Here is a 17,043-nt window from a genome sequence, read left to right as displayed (position 1 = left end):
AGAGATGAGTTATAATTCATATTAATGCCTCAAGGGAGACCACGCCTGTTTCAAACAATGTGAGGAATCTTTTTAGCTGTATTTTATCTTATTGTCTGCTCTGATTGGCTGTCAGTTCTTTAAGCTGAAATGATAAATTACAGCACTGTGGTTGCCACTTCACCCTTGACGTAAGCTTCCAATGGGTCTCACCAGGGGGCAATCCGAATGGTGGTGGGGGTAGCCCAAATGGAGGTGGCAAGCCAAATGCTGGAGCAGGCACAGCCAAAGGCGGCTGAACCAGCGCTGACAAAGAGCCAGGGTTGGGAGGCGGCACCCCTTTGGGAGGCTCTTGCTGTGTGGGCTGCTGCTGCTGCTGCTGCTGCTGCTGTTGCTGCTGCTGTTGCTGCTGCTGTTGCTGCTGCTGTTGCTGCTGCTGCTGTTGTTGATGCTGCTGCTGCTGTTGTTGTTGTTGTTGCTGCTGCTGTTGCTGCTGCAGCTGCTGCTGCTGCTGCTGCTGCTGCTGCTGCTGTGTGGTCAACGGCTGTTGTGTGGATGGCTGCTGTTGCTGCTGATTTTGTGCGGGTGCGTCACTGCTGCCACTTGCCGTCGCTGCGCCCATGGGAGTCAGAGTTGTAGTGGTAGCTGTGGCGGTCGTAGTAGGCTCCCCTGCAGACACCCACAAGAATACCAAACAACTCATAAGTGCAAGATCACAGTCACACAGCAAGGTACATTCATTTCATGCTTATATCGCAAAAATCTCGGGAAAAAATGCACTACTCGTATGATGAAGCCTGTTTGTGTGTTGTGAACAACAGTCGCCGACCGATTTTGCGGACATTGCGGGGACTGAAAAATAGTCCGAAAAATCGAACAGTCCAAAAAACTTGTACACAAAAAAAAAAATTATTAGGCTTATAAGCACATAAAACTGCTAACAATGCCCTGCCTCATATTACACTTGGAGGCGATCAGATTTGCTTGGATTCGCACAAGAGTAACGACTCCGTTGGCAAGAGCGTCGCTGTGTAGGCGTTCTTCGTTGGAGGAGATCGCCATGGATATCGAAGAAACCACATTACTTTGCACCACTTGGCTTTCACCAAGGCACAGGAGGCGGCGCCAATCACGCAAATGCAAAGCCACAGAAAGTTGAGACGTCTACGAGACACGCGCTTTATGGATGCACCACCACACCATGTGCAATATTGCGAAATAGCAACCAAAACTTATAAATTAAAAAAAAGAAAACTGATCCCGCATGACGATAGTGCTGATCCCAAAAATAAATTAAACACGAAAAAGCGAAGTGCCTTCCCCAGAGCCTTTTGTCAGCTAAAAAAGAGCGGGCATAGCCTCCGAGATGTGAGGATGGGGCACGCTCTATAGTGACCCATAAAAGAGCGAGGGATTCTGGGATGCGCCGTCTGCTCGCTGTTTCCAGTTTGAGGAAGCGCAGCCACCGGCCCCGCTTCGCCGTTGAAGCCTATTGATTCGCTTGCAGTCCGGTTTTGTCACACACGAAGATTACCCAGTTGCAGGCGCCTAGAAAAACCATGATCGGCTGTTGAGCCGTTGGCTGTTCAAATTCAAGCGTTAAAGGTGAACTCATGTAACTACGGCCTTGCAGCGTCCGTAGCCGAGTCAGCTGTGCACAAGCATCAGAGGCATGGCTGCCACTTCCAAAACTGAACCGTGTAAGGGCCGACACGGAATGATTCCCCAAAATATTTATTCCTGTAACATTAAAAAAAATTAAATTATGGGGTTTTACGTGCCAAAACCATGATCTGATTAGAGGCACGCCGTAGTGGGGGACTCCGGAAATTTTGAGCAGCTGGGGTTCTTTAACGTGCACCTAAATCTAAGTACACGGGTATTTTTGCATTTCGCCCCCATCGAAATGTAGCCGCCGTGGCCGGGATTCTATCCCGATTTCTCAAACATTGACTCAAGCAATAATAACTATTTCAGTACACGCATGCACATATAGAGGTATTATAAAACATGGTTTTATGGTGCAAATTTATACGAGACACAGCGAAATACATACATAATACTCGTAACCAATGAGCCCACCTTAGTTTCCTGAACACAGATAGAGGTAATGCGCAGCCGTAATATGTCGGCGATACGGCCATTTCCCCATCTTGTTGACAAAAAAAGCGAGAACTTCTAACCACGTACCACTTCGAATGAACCTCGAGTTTTGACCAAGAAATGCCATTGACAGCGCGCAGTTTTCAATCATTTTCAGCCCTTCATTTTCTAATTACGCTAGCTGCGCCGTTACTAACGATACCGGTTGCAGCGACGATCACAGGGCAGTATTTACCAGGCTGCTATAGCCATCACCTCAGCACCCAATTTTCTAAGTAATGCTTCTATACACTTGATAAAATGACTGACCCACAGGCAGAGCTCTCAGTGACGGCGCATCCAAGCAGCGGCAAATGTCGTAGAGCTAAACCTGGCAGAAACAAAAAAAGCTGCCGAAACGAAAAGCAGAGTTCGTTTATGAATAAAAGCGTATCCTTGCCTTTATTGGCTCGTCATCGTCGCGCCCGGAGTGAACTGAAACCTAGAAATCAGCTGCATAAATGGTACGACATTGCTAGTCGACAAAGCGGACGGAAAGCTTCGCACGACTGACAGTTGAAACGGTGTAGAAAAACACAAGCGCCGGGCATGCCGCCGATGCCGCCGCGTCGTCCGTCGCACCGGAAGCTGCTACCAGGTGGCGCGCCCCACAATTCCCTGCGATTTCTCATTTTACGGGACACCTATTCATTACATGCATCCCCCAATCTTGGCGGCTATAGAGTGAGCCACTGGAAGCCAAGCCAGCGGGAAATCCAACATGGCGATCTTCAAAATCGGGTAGCGTGGCTTGGAACGACCAATTTAGTCCGGAAAATCAAACTTTCAGGCCTAAATGCGTACAAAAATCAGTCGCAAAAATGCATTAGCTCTATGGGAAACCTGACGGTGCATTTATGAAGTCCAGAATATCTATCAGGTCCGAATTTTTGGAGTCCGGCGACTGTACAGCAAATGACAACAGAAAAGAAGAATTTAAATTTTTTTAACCATGGTGGTGAGCAATAAAGCAATTTAGATAGTGGATGTAGGAATTATGAAGGATCATATTTTCCAGCGCACCTTGGAAGCGAGGGGAGCAGACGCCTTTTTCCCCTCTTCCCGTGCAGGGAGCCAGACAGCTTCTCTCGTGGTGATGCAACCCTCTTGGAAACTGGTTGCAAACGTAATGGTGACGTGTACGTAGAGCCCCGCGCACATTGGACCGAGCCAAGAACAAGGCATGCCGGTCGAGATAAGCGCGACCGGCGAACGCCGGTAAGAGGAGAAGACTGCGAGCCATGATGAAGGAAGGAGCTCAGGTAAACATCTTATTCCCATCCTTTGTCGTGCCCTGCCATTGTTCGCCCCACAATCAACCCCAGCAAACGTCGCGGTCGTAACTAGCCTGCTTCCACATGAATCCTCTGGAGCAATAAACGTTGTTGTGCTTGTTATTCTACCGTGTGTTGTCGTGTTTCTGCTTGTCCTGGTAACGCCGAAACCCGGCTGTGCATCTGAAGGTTTGTGTTGTAATCGGTGATGGTGCTGCGCCATGTTTCTTTGCCACCTAGGCTGATGGTTTTGCAGGACGCTCATCGCTGAAGTCTTCTGAGCAAACTCTTGTCGAGAGAGGAAACGTATTGATTAAAATTCTAGGGATGGGATACAGTGCCTTCTTGCTTCTAGCATCTGGGATGGGATATAGGGATGGGGTATGAAGGGGAGGCTGGGTTTTACATGTTGACCAGTACAAAATGCACCCCACAACTCAGTTGTGTGAGAGCACGTGTCCTTTGCATTACCAGTCACCGACCGATAAATCGGACATCGATAATCCAGACATGCTCAGTTATTCGGACAGATTGGCTGCACTGCCAATGGCCCCGTAGACTTAATGTGTAAAGACTACCGATATTTCGAACAGCCGCCAGCTCTATATTCAATTATATGGACTCCGTCCGTGACTGTAGCGCACGCAGATTCTGCCACAGTTATCTCCTCTGGCAAACCTCGATGAGACATGAAGTATGGCCTCAGAGATATGAGACATCAAGTATGGAATCAGAGATTACACGTAAAATGGGAATCCCTGAGGCCTTGCCTTGGTCGCAGCACTAAACCTCAGATTACAAACGCTGATCTTGGAGGATTTGCCTGAATTGTGAGGTCGCATCAACATCGCGATCATCACATCCTATTCGGGCATCCCAGTGCATGGCCCGCTCTTTCCATTCTGTTTGTTTAGTTGGCGTTCCAGACAGCGCTAAGCTGGCTCCAAGAAGTCTTACTCGTGAAGTTCTTGACAGGACGCGTCAAACGGCACCAACGGTCCCCTCGCAGTCTGACTCCGAATGAGTCTTGAGTGGCAGTCCGAATGATCCCGACTCCGCAACTCAGGAGCCTGAACTGCCGCCTACCACAACGAGCTCAAATGCGGTCATCATTGACGACCTGCTAGGCTGCGGTGTGCCGATTCCTGCCGCCGTTACATTTGAAGACATTGCAGACGTCGACAGTGCAGTGTTGTGTACCGAACTGAACGATGATGTAATAATTGAGCAAGTCCTCCCACCGTCAAACAGCGACTCTAACTGTGCCGTGCAGATCCGACTCGAGCCTTTGCAGTCCTTGCATCAGCATACAGCAACAACAGAAAACCAGCAGAAATATAAACATACATGGTTGCACGTAAGCGGAAGTATGTGCAGCAACAAATCGACCCCTTCTTCTTTGCATAGGGGCATTAAAACGTAAATAAAATTATCTTTTTTGGGCACATTCGTTTTTTCGGACATTCGATAGTTCGGACTTATTTACGTTTCCCGTGAAGTCCAAATTATCGGTCATCGAGTGTACTACCTTTACATCAGAGGTGAAAGTCCAGCCAACGACCACGAAAACAGGCGAGAGAGCCAAATAAAGCTATTAGCTTAAAAAGGAGAAAATTAACATTGCAAAACATGATTACTGTGTAGTTTCTGAGGAATTATAGTTGAGCCCATGTTAACTTTCTCCTTTATTAGGTTAAAGAGGAGAAAGTTAACATGCGCTCAGAAATTACACAGTAATAATGTTTCACAATGTTTATATAACACTTTACAGTCCTATAAGGACAAGAACTTGTGTTCTTACAAAGACTGACTTTAGCTGTCATCACTCCAGTTTTCAGTTTTCACAAGCCATGACACTTACCTCCTTGCATGGTGCTGGTGGGTGGTTTGTCGGTCTGATTCTCTGCAACACCAACAATACTTGACTGTGATGCTGGTGCCGCACTGCCACTTGTCACCATCTGACTTGGTGTCATGGTGCTGCTGGCCAATGTAACCGCTGCAGCTGTCATTGGCAGTGTGGACACTAAAGAAAATGGAGCAAATTGGCAAAGTTCAGCCATGCCAGTCAACACGCTCACATTCAAGTGGTACAGTTGCCATACACAAATGTTGCATAAATAGAAGCACCAGGCATAAATGACTCTTCGAGCTAAACAACTGGCTCATTCACAATAAAATTTTGCACAAAGGTGGCTATCATGCTACATCATGCTACCTAAATACAATATTAGGTGAATAGGTAGACTCAGCCACAAAATATTGCGGGGCACGCGAGCGTGTGGCAAAATGGCCCTCCGCGCCTTCTGGCGGCGCACCCCTGTCGTCAAGACCGACGCTTGCGCGCATGCGCGTCCCTCCGTGACTGCAAGCGTGCATGTTTCCACACTTCCTCCTTGCGTGCCGGCGATATCCGAGTGTAGCCACAAGGCGCCCCGCTCTTGAGATTGGCACTGTGGCAACTTCGATTGGCATTATGGCAGCTTCGTCCCCCAACGCCGTCTTCCAATGATTCCTCGCCACTTTTTCGCTTGGAAAAGTATCTTGCTTATGCATTCTTACGATGACGGTTGCTCTCAATGTGCTCTTCAATAGTTGACTTGCACCGATGGTCAACTGCTCTTGCACAAACTCGGCAAAAAAGTACTCCTGCATCTTCGTTTTTAAAAGCTGGCGTTCTTGTATTCTCGAGCACCTTCTTTGGCTGTCTTCTTGCTCAAATGAGATCCTGTGGAAGCCATCTTGATTACCAACTCTAAAAACGAAGCAAACGGTAAAATGACGCACTTTCTGTTGATGCGCAAACGTTGGATGGATTGACGACTACAGCTACGACTGAGCCCTCTGATTCGGGTGGCGGCTGCGCCGCCTAGCCAATTTTTTATAAGGCTAGAATATTTTAACATGAAATTAAATTTCTTCATCAGTAAAAGATGCTGAGGCAATAGAAACCCTTTTTCCTATTAATTACTAAGAAAATACTACTTTTCCGTCACCTTTGGCAGCTTTCACTTAATCTGTCTTTGTTAAGATGCATAGCGCCATCTTGTGAAAACGACGAGATGCAGCGTTTCGCTGCAGCTTTAACAAGCAACGTTTTTTTCAATTAAAACTTTCGCATTTCCACTAAAAAACATCACTTCCATAATTTTTCGCGGAATCGCGGAAAGCTTGAGCCCCTAGCCTTAACACATCCAGAGGAGTCTTAATTTTCCTGCCAAATAACAATTCACACAGCACTCGGCCTGTCACATCGTGTGGAGTTCTTCTGTACTGGAACAACAATCTAGCAAGCTGGGTTTTGAAGTCACCCAGTGCACTTTTCTTGACTACCACACGCTCTGCTGCTCCACTAAAAGCAGGATGGTACGGAGGCACCAGCATGCGACGTATGCTGTTTCGCTGCAAGACTATGATGTCAGGAAGGCCACGTTGGGAGAAGACAGTCCTGAATACAGAGGTGATAGCATCTGCTGAGGGTGATGGAATTGGGTGAACTTTTACCCACTTGGAAAAAGCATCAACCATCACAAGAAAATAGTGACTAAGAAAAGGACCCCAAAATCAAGCCGCTCTTTTTATTTTTTGCACCACCACAACTCCATGCGCTGAATGCCTACAAGAAAAAAGGTTGCGAAAAAGCAGTTCCAATGTGCGATTCCATTCGTCAACTGAGACACATGACAGTAAGCGCGCCATGCCATTGGCCGCTCTGGCGAGGGGGCCATCTTGCTGATAATGCGCGAATCATTAGCACGCAACAATGGACCTCTTCGATTATCCGTCTCTAACAGTCCCGGACTGTCCGAAAGACTGCATACGCAACACTCATTGGCTGAAAGCACCGTCTCGGGCAGTCCGGAACCGTCAGGAACGGATAATCGAAGAGGCCCAATGTCGAATTCATCACCAAAGATTGGTACAAAATTTTTATTTGGCGGCTGCATTCGGCAGATGCTTGGACGCGACACCATTAGCCCCTTAGCCGTTTCGGGCGAGCACAGCTCGTCTTTGCCAAATTGTCCCAAAACAGTCTTAGACGAGTGTAGCTCGTCCGCTCGAGATATCTCCTTTTAAGCGTTTTGAACGAGACATGTTAGTTTGGGGGCTAGCTAGTGTGTCACCTCGCAGATGGCAGCACTGAGCATGTAATTTCTGTTTTTTCAACCGCCGTTTCACATTTCAGTGGGGGGGAAAATCGTGTTTTTAAAAATGGTGTCCGGTGGAGGCGACGCATGTGTTTCTGGTCTGTCGTCGCGGAAAAGAAGCATTTTGCCGTCGTCCAGACCTTCGGAAAATAATGATTCAGAAACCAAAGTTTACTTCGTTTCTGGAAGCAAAACAATAGCAATGACTTCGAAATTAGCAGTTTAATCAGATGAAGACTGCTCAGAAGAGACTATTGGGAGTGCGCGTCATTGGCGGCATATCAACGTGAAAAACATCCCTACAAAGGCTCCTCGGTTTCTGTTTTTGGGCATCCACAGTAAGCCCTTCAACATAACATTGCCTGATGACTTGATAAAACTTTCCGAACAGCGCTCTTTTTCTGTTTTTATAGTTGATTACCAGCAGGTAGCTGGCCTCCTTTATCATGAGCAATAATAAACTTTAATACCGTATTTATTCGAATCTAGGCCGATAGTTTTTTTCAAATAATCACATACGAAACTCTAGGGTCGGCTTAGATTCGAGGATTTTAAAAAACGCGCCAGTTTTTAACTGAAACTGATAAATATGGTGCATAGTTAGCGCCATCTAGAAAAGTCAGTATCGCAGCCGCTACTAGCCGCGCCAGTAGCCAGCTGAAGTAGACGAGCGACGTCGCCGTTTTGACCTGCGTCGTATCGGTAGTATCGGTATGGTGCAGCATCGGCGCGCGGTGTGGCGTTATCGTAATGGCACCAAATGGGCGATGCCACTATAGTGCCGCTTTCTAAACGAATACTGTATTTACTCGAATCTAACGCGCACTTTCAACACGACCCTAAATCTGCGTCGGCATTTCAAAATGGCCGCCTCGCACGCGCGTCGTGCCTAGCTACCGTAACATGCGGAAGCTTCCTCCGTGTGCTGCAGTACACGTGCTTAGGCAATAGTCTACCGTCTGTCTTCACGTTCTCAGCGTCTGCTCTATCTATCAGCATGACATACCGAGCTCATCATGATGCCGCATTTAAAAGGAAAGTGATCATCTGTGCGGAGACGGACGGAAATCGGGCCGCATCACGGGCGTTCGGAGAATCCGAAACTTGCGAGCGGGACTGGCGCAAACAGAAGGAGAGGATTTTCGCCAGCAAAGCAATGCGGAACGGTTTCAGTGGACCGAAGCAGGACGTAATCTGCGACGATCCACTCCGGCGCTACGATCAGGCTTGGCCCTATCTTGAAAGCAATCTGCGACTGGTAAAGTCCGCCGCGCACCGTATTTTCGCCGCGTTGAAGCGAGAGGCATGCTAGCACGAAGGCGCGCTTCGTCTCCAGCGTTTTGACAGTTCGTTTCCGCGGTCAACGAGCGAGGTGTGTTCATGTTTGCTTGAGCGCACGTGACACCGTGCTTGTTAATAGCGGTCTACTAATTTGCTACCGCATTCGATGCATCGCCTTTCGGGCGAAACTGCGACTTTTTTTATTCATCGCAACATCAGTGCATTGGAAGGAAATCTATTTTTCCTAATTTTTCCTCGCGGAAAACGGGTGCGCGTTACAATCGAGGAAGCATGAGAATCGAGTAAATGCGGTAGTTGTGCTAGCCGTAGAGGCATCGTCAAACGTTCAAACCGGGCGGAACTTCGGCATCGGTCTGTTGTTGGAGGGGGCCACGGGAGATGGTTTTTGCGTGCGCCGCAACGTGCGCTCCTTCCAAAAATGCAGCATCTCTAATGCGCTGGATGGTACTGAATATAGCGCACTGTTTGAAGATGTCAGCAGTAAGGAAGATAGCGACAAGGCTAGCAGCGATGGTGACATAGAATGAGCTCGGCATGTTCAAATTTAATAAATAGTGTTTCATTTTGCGAATGCTGTCCTCGCTTTTTCGTTCAGCCTACATTCGAGGTAAGTTTTTTTTTTTTTCGGATTTCGAACTTTTGGGGGGTCGGCTTAGAATCGGAGTCGGCCTAGATACGAGTAAATACGGTACGCTAATTTGACTTAATATGCGCCTGAAATTTTTTTTCAACGCCGAAAACTTGCTTTGTAGAAGAAAAATATTCCATATCATTTTTTTTAAATAGGCAGCATGGGCATAGAAATTGTCAAAATAATAAAACGGTTAAGGGGTTAAGCTGCAGCCTGCCATTTTGCAGAAGAATGAGAAGGAAGCTCAAGAAAAGCTACAAGAGCTTGCTTCAACGCTGGCTACCAAGCGCAAATCAAATTTTCTCACTTGAGCTGAGGACACCGTGACTGCCTCGGACGTGATGGAGACGCGCTTCATTATTGTGAACCTCAACTGCTGTCATACATAAAGTGCAAGGGGTTTGGCGGTGATGCAACAGTGGGTAAAGGCGAACGTGATTATGGCCTCGCCATAAAGATGGTTATCAAGTGCGTGATCTGGGGTGATGTTGCATAGGCAGCCGTGGAGTTCACCGCGCATGAACGGCAGCCTAGCATGAAACACTAAAGCGGCAATTTTTTGTTGCGGCTTGTAGCTGAATCTGTAGACCACACAGGGGTGGGAGTGCATTTTTTATTTAGGCCTCTGAAAAATTTTCATTTCACTTTAAACAGGAGCATCAAGTGGCCATGTTTGCAATATGCAATTCAAATTGCTACAGGGTAACTAAAAATTATATCAAAAACGTACTAAGTGGTGGACCAGCCAGTTTAAGAATTGGAGCAATTTTCGGAGCAGGAAAAAATGTGTTCTCTAGCAAGTTAGAATTAGCCACATTAGCATTTTGTAGCAGTTCTGTAGCACAAAATTTTGCGTTTTGGATCAGTTGGAGTATAAGAAAAGCAAGTGCATGACATTTGGTGCAGCTTATTACTATGTACTACACAATTGTTAAGTACTTCTTTACAGAAAATGGACACATGAAATGACTAACGCAGCCATTTAGCTCCCATGCCCAGAGCAGAAAACGTTGCAAACAGACTATTTGCCTATTTAAATAGTACATGTAGACTACTGAGAATAGTTTTATGCAATCTGACATAATACAAAAGAGACTAGAAATGCAGAAAAACAATTTTGTGCAACAACAATGCCTAGGCGCAGGCTCGAGGAGTCGACACTTGATGTGCTTAGTCGCGCAGTCCCAAGTGCCGATGCACGAAATGCCTAGCCGCAGGCTCGAGGAGTCGACGCTCGATGTGCTTAGTCACGAATTCTGAAACATCGAGTGCTGAAAGACTTAACTGCGTGTCCGATCGAGGATTCCGTGCGCGAAGCTTGGTCGCGAAGTCCGCGTCGCCAATGCTCAGAATGCTTAGCCGCGGGTCTGTCCACAAATGGAGGGAACGGCCGCGCTACTGCGATGTCCGCGTAGTGCCCAAGACAAAGTTGGCGCTTTGGCGCACTTCGGTGGGCGCAGCAAGGCGCAGACAAGCAGAATTGTAGCAAAATGGTGCAAATGGCGCAGTTGGACCACCGCTGCGTACTCCTACCCCTGTGTGCCTTATGCTTTGTAGTTTCTAGACATGTGCCATTAGTAACCCTCTGAAAAGTAGTTTTTCTGTTGTACCTACAAACGATAGTTGTAGGTACAATAGTTGTTGTATTGTACCTACGAAAGATAGTTGATTAATTTTAATTATCTGCAAAATTAATTAAGCTACAGAAAACGTAATCGCATTTTTAAATCAGAATGGAAAACTGAACCAAATTACCAAGTTTTGTCAAATTCACTAAAAAACTAAAAAAAAAGAAAAAAAATATTCCAAACCAGAATGTGGTGCAACAGCCAAAATTGGATTTGGAGCAGGAAAATCTTGCTTTTGGAGCAGGTTAAGGGGAAAAAAAACACCGTTTTGGAGCAGTTTCACAAAGAACGCTTACTCATAAAACGCCATAAAATTCACCCCGCATAATAAATGCACCCAACTTTGCATTTGATTTCTGAGGGGGAAAAAAAAGTATGTTCATTACGCAAGCATATACGGCAATTCATATTAGCAGCATAGGTGAGGGCAGGGCACGATCGGAGATCGTTGTTCGGAGCGCGCATTGTTTCGCCGTGCACAGTTGACCTAGCCGCGCCCGGCAGAATTGAACGCGCGCTCTGAACAACAACCTTGATTGCACCTCAGCAGTGCACTGCACGCAACGTTTTCCGCCAAACACGTGGAAAGTACACGTGCATTTCTTCGCAAGTGGTTCCCTTTCGCTCTTTTTTTTCTGACGATATGTTGCGACGTTCCGGCGGTAGTCGAAACATGCAGCGACTGACAATCTTTTGACATTTCGGCAGTGTACAGTGAAAATCGGCACCATTTCATTACCGCGGTGCCTGTTGCCGCGTGGAACCGAACCCTTGCTAGTTTTGTGCATTGAGTCGCCTACAAAGCTCACGCCGTCAGTGCCGCGTCGCTTGCTGTACCGTACAAGAGAGTTTCCCGTGGAGTACCCACTCCGCTCGTGACCGCGTGCACAGATACAGCGAGGATCTTGTTGAGTCAACGCGGCAATGGCGAACTTCTTTCATTACTGCAAGCAACGCGCACTCCGCATCTCCAGGAGATTTTACTGCATATACAACACGCCGCATTGCAACCAGCAGCGAAAATATTCTTCACCGCCCACCACCAAAAACGCCGTCTCGTCTGGGCACTCCAGTTTGGATCTCGTCTGCGCTACTGGTACTGTAATGGCGTGTCAAGCTGCAAGTTGCCAACGCGGCCTTTATTTCCCGATAAAACTAGCGTAACCGCGAAATTTCGCGTCCGGTAGGGCGTTTTGGCGCAGCGTGGCGCAATTTTAACGTGTATCGCGGTTTTGGCGCAGCTCAGCGCAAAAATACGAAATTGTATGAAAATGGCGCAATTGGCGCAGCTGTTGCACCCCTGTTAACAAAATTGGCGATCGAAAGAATTTTTTTGCTGCAAATATGACTTCTCTATATCAAGGTTTGACTGCATCTACTACATTTTGTTCAATCTATTATCTACTGTTTTGAGAGCAAGTCCAATTATAACAAATTTTGTGCAATGATGGTGTTCACAGTATCCAGGCTCAACTAATATATAACCCGCACCCAGACTTTGTTCTTAAAGTTTGGTATGATGTATCTGCAGAAACATGTTATTACTAATGAAGAGTCGGAGAAAAAAACAAGTTACCGAAAGGAAAGAATAAAGGAACCCTTACCTGGCACAGCATTAGTACCAAGAGCTCCACCAGGGGCAACTCCCGCAGCAGCTGCCATGCTCTCAATCTGCTCTTGACTTAGCACTTTGATACCAGGTCCCTCTGGCTTATTCCAGGCAGATTCCCTAGTGCGGGCATTATAGTAGTATGCCTGCGCAAATGATCCAATGCAGCTCAGGCTTAACAACAAAAGTCAGACACAAGCTCTTACAATGGCAAGCACAACACTTTTTTTCAGCTATAAAGTGTTTAATAAAATTCACCAGACACACTTAAGACTGCTCATGTGTGGTAATGCGAAAGCATTATAGTCATTAGGTGAGACGATGCTGTTGCGCGAGAGGCAGCGGGTCATTTTATACACTCATGACATGGTGTGGCACCTCTTCCCCATTGGCTGCGCCGTCACATACCCAATGACACATGCACTAGGGCACACCTTTAGTCAGCCAGATGGCTGCGACATGATGTGTGCAACGACGCACACACTAGACGCACACACTAGATGCACACACTAGGCACACCTTTAGTCAGCCAGACTAAAGCAACCAGGGGAAGCATGGCACCTGGAGGCCCGGGTTTGATACCCACCTGGACAAAAATGTACCAAAGGTTTTTTTTCAAAGCCATTAATTTACTTTGTTTATAGGAACCTCCCTGAGAAAGTTGACATCAATCCGATCATTTTTTACACGTTTTTACTCTTTACACCGTTAGCCATTTTTGGTACTATTGCTTGGTCACGCCGCCGCTGCCGCCAGATTTTCGCGCGATGGGACACATCATGCTTTCACATTAAAACAGTATTTGAAACATCAAGGAACTTACAGTAGAGTCCACAATCGTTACAACAGATCCACATACAATCTACTTCCAGATATAACAAACCATACCTCTCACTAACTTTGGTCGGCCTATTTGACTGCTGCTAACATACTCCGCCTTTACTTTTCAATGTCTTTGTACTGGCTTTACTTAACAAGGATCACATTCAGGCCATGTTGATGTGACATGTTTGATATAGTATTTTAGCACAAATACTTTTTCACACAGACATAGGAAGGGACTCACACAGGTGCTACAGTTAAACCTGCTTATAACGAACCTCCATATAACGAATTCCTGGATATAACGAAGTTTTTCTATTCCCCGCCGTTACTCCATAGAAGCACATGTATTTGAGACCTCCAACGTAACAAAGTGGCAGCGGGAGACCCCCTCGATATAACGAATTTTCCCCTCCGACAACCCTAGAGATTTCGCCCCAAATTTTGTCATTTTTGCGCGAGCAGCAACCGGAAGCCCTTTTCCGCCGCGACGAAATGCGAAGTGAGCGCACGTGTGCGTGCTTGCGTGTGCGAGGCGGGCCTGCATCCCTCGACCCGGCGATCTTGCCGCCGCGGGCGTGACCTTTCCCCCTCCCTTCATTCAAATCTGATCCTACCGCTTGCTGCAGCTGGCCTAGCCCGCCAAGCCGGCACTCTCTCCTTTTCCAGTTGATGTTGCCGACGCGCTGGTACACGCTGTGACATACCACACTCGATGAGCACGGACACGCGCTGTCAAACGCTGGCGGCGTGTGGAAGCGCCGCTGGAGAAGCGAGCGAAGTGACCTTCGTGCTGTTGTCTATCGCTTCAACGCAAACTGAGCGCCATCGTCAAGCCACCAAGCCAAGCGACATGAAAAGTTCAAATGGCCGCTTGGGCCGGCGCAGGGTGGCAGTTCGCAACGTATGATGCGGGAACAGTCCCAGAGTTGCGACGCAACAGCGGGGTTACCAATGCATTGGCTTCTATGGGAGCTGTGCTGGGACAGGCCAAAAACGACGTAACAGCCAGGAAAACGCAGCTCCTGGGAACGTAACAGTGGGGTTCTACTGTAACACTATACGACGCTACGACGCCATCGTGACGCTCGCTCTTCGTTTCCGATGCCTCGCGCTTGTGCGAAACGACACGCGTCCACGCATCCGGTACCTGGTGTGACATTCCAAGGATGAGTGCTTCGACGAAAACGGAAAACGGGTGCGCGTTACAATTGAGGGCGAGTTAGAATCGAGTAAATACGATAAGCGTTTCTTTTTCGAATTTTCGTGCCGAACCTGCATATAATGAAATCCTCTTTATAACAAAGTTTTTCGGGAATTTTTCAATTTCGTTATATCCAGGTTTAACTGTATTTTAAAAATTCTTTTTAAACTGAACGTGCAATGTTTTGACACCTTTGTGGGTGGCATCGTCCGTACACAAACGGTCCAACAGAGTGAATATATCCTATTTATCTACGAAATCTATCTATCTACAGTGTAGACCGCTTATAACGTAAGTCATTGGAGTCACAAATATCCACACATAAGCAGTACTGCACTATAACCAAAACAACATTTTTCAATGGCTGCACACGTGCAAAACATGTAGACAAAGCAGCCGTGCATACCCAAGAATCGACGCATATGACTGGGATGCTTCCATCCATTTATCTCATTATGCCGTTACACATTTCACGTTTACCCAGTGAACTAACATGTTTGATAGCTTGGGCCGCTAGGTACAAGCTCTTGGTTGTGTACCGTCGTGATCGCTGCATCGCCGTGATTCGCCAGCTTGGTCATTAAATTTACAAACAGTAAAAGGTTAACATCCGAGGCCCCGTGGCCTTCACATGAAGCAGGCAAAGAAGAAAAAAAGAAAGAAGAGGAACGTAAGTTTTTAACAAATTTTTCAGATTTGCTAGGTTATTTGGACTTTCCCACGGCACTGCCAACAACTACCAATCTGCATACACGCAATGTACAAAATGTGGTGAGCACGAACCAAGAGTGTTGCTCATGCCCTTATTTTTGTTGTTGAGCTGGTTCCTCCGCTTTCCAAGTGCTGTACAGCCACTGCAAGACGTTTCGTTGACTCGGCACTAGACCGCAACATTGGTCACCAACTTCCGACAAAGCGCACTCAGTAGGCCTAGCCGGTGGCTTTGACGGGTGCATGATCGGGCAGACATTTATAGGCACTTTTTTAGTTTCCAAACTCCTTATCTCGTCTATGGGTAGCAGGGCAGGGGGCCCGCTGCAGTTCCTGCCATCGTAGCATTGGGGTCGACCTTTGCGCCAAGCATGCGAGCGTCGTCTGCTATAGCCTGGCACGTCATTTGTTGAGGCACTCGTCCTTTGCATGGGGCTTGCTGCTTAAAGGAGCCACCTTGTTCCACAACTTCTTACTCTCTAAGATACGAAGAACCTAACTGGGAGGCTAGGTACACAAGCTGTGTCTCGTTGAAGTATGAATCAAAGTGGTGTGTTCTGTGAGCGTTTTCCTTTTAAGTAAAATGTGGTATACAAGTTGCATAAACATGGATAAAGTGTCTCAGAAAGGCTGGCCTTTCTACTCAAATAAAATGAAAGCCATTTCCGGGAGAGATTTTAGACGGAGCCCGCGCATGAACATTGTGCTGTGGATAAACACCTCATCTTGCTGTGAAATAAAGCAGTTGAAACTGGGCCTTTGTAGTCACGTAGTCACACACAGCTATCATTATTTGCGGCATAACTGGCTGCACATCAGAAGCAATATATCATCGCTATCCATGGGCAGAACGGCTTCACTGCATTTAGTTAGAGAGCTCCAAGCTCACATACTTTTCGTGCACTTCTGTTTAGAAATGTCCTCGATGAATGCAACATTTTTCCAACTTACATGCACAGTTATAAGCAGCTATTTTCTGTTCAAAACACGGCAATGAGTTAAAGGCAGAAATGCCCCTTTAGTACCAGGTCAGCAAGCGACTCTCTCTGTCGCCAGCTATACCATCGCACTGCATGCGCACCCTTTTCCTCTATGCTGCAGGTGGGTGCGCACTCATGCCTTTTGTGCCGAGCGAGCGAGCAAGCAACCCTCTCCGTCGGCGCACTTTGTCTCCATGCTGCGCCCACACATAATCAGGAACGAGCGGCGCTGCCATGCACTGCAGCTGCGGCGGTGTGGAAGTAGTGTACAACGAAACAGACAAACGTCCCTTTGCACCACGTTCCGCTTGCCCGGTTTGCCTAAAGTCACCCAAACCAAGATGCACTACCGTTCGATGCACACATGCATCGCCCAGTGCAGGCTTTGTAAATGCGTGGTTTGTAGATCGCTTCTGTATGCATGCCTCCCATACAGAAGAAAATGGCACCACCAGTCTTTGGACGAAAACATCTGAACTTAGAACAAAAAGTTCTTTTGATACACAAGGTAGAAAAGGGGCAACCGGCAGAAATGTGAAATCGCACAACAATTCACCATATCAAGTTCAACATTGTCAACTATACTGATGAACAAGGAAGCCGTAAAGGATGG

General features: G+C 47.1%; 1 protein-coding gene across 1 annotated transcript in view; it reads right to left on the bottom strand.

Moving 5' to 3' along the window:
- Positions 1-192: 192 nt before the first annotated feature.
- The window catches only part of LOC119435859 (transcription elongation regulator 1-like), a gene marked incomplete at its 3' end in the record, with an annotated part of 41,144 nt that continues 24,293 nt past the window's right edge, over positions 193-17,043 (bottom strand). Inside the window, exons 4-6 of the mRNA XM_037702566.2 lie at positions 12,709-12,859; positions 5,257-5,421; positions 193-648 (exon numbers count right to left, since the gene is read on the bottom strand). Coding sequence (XP_037558494.2) covers positions 193-648; positions 5,257-5,421; positions 12,709-12,859 — 772 coding nt within the window. The remainder of the gene's footprint in view (positions 649-5,256; positions 5,422-12,708; positions 12,860-17,043) is intronic.

Source organism: Dermacentor silvarum, unplaced genomic scaffold (assembly GCF_013339745.2).
Source record: "Dermacentor silvarum isolate Dsil-2018 unplaced genomic scaffold, BIME_Dsil_1.4 Seq963, whole genome shotgun sequence".
NCBI lineage: Eukaryota > Metazoa > Arthropoda > Arachnida > Ixodida > Ixodidae > Dermacentor > Dermacentor silvarum.
This window is presented reverse-complemented; position numbering and strand designations above follow the sequence as displayed.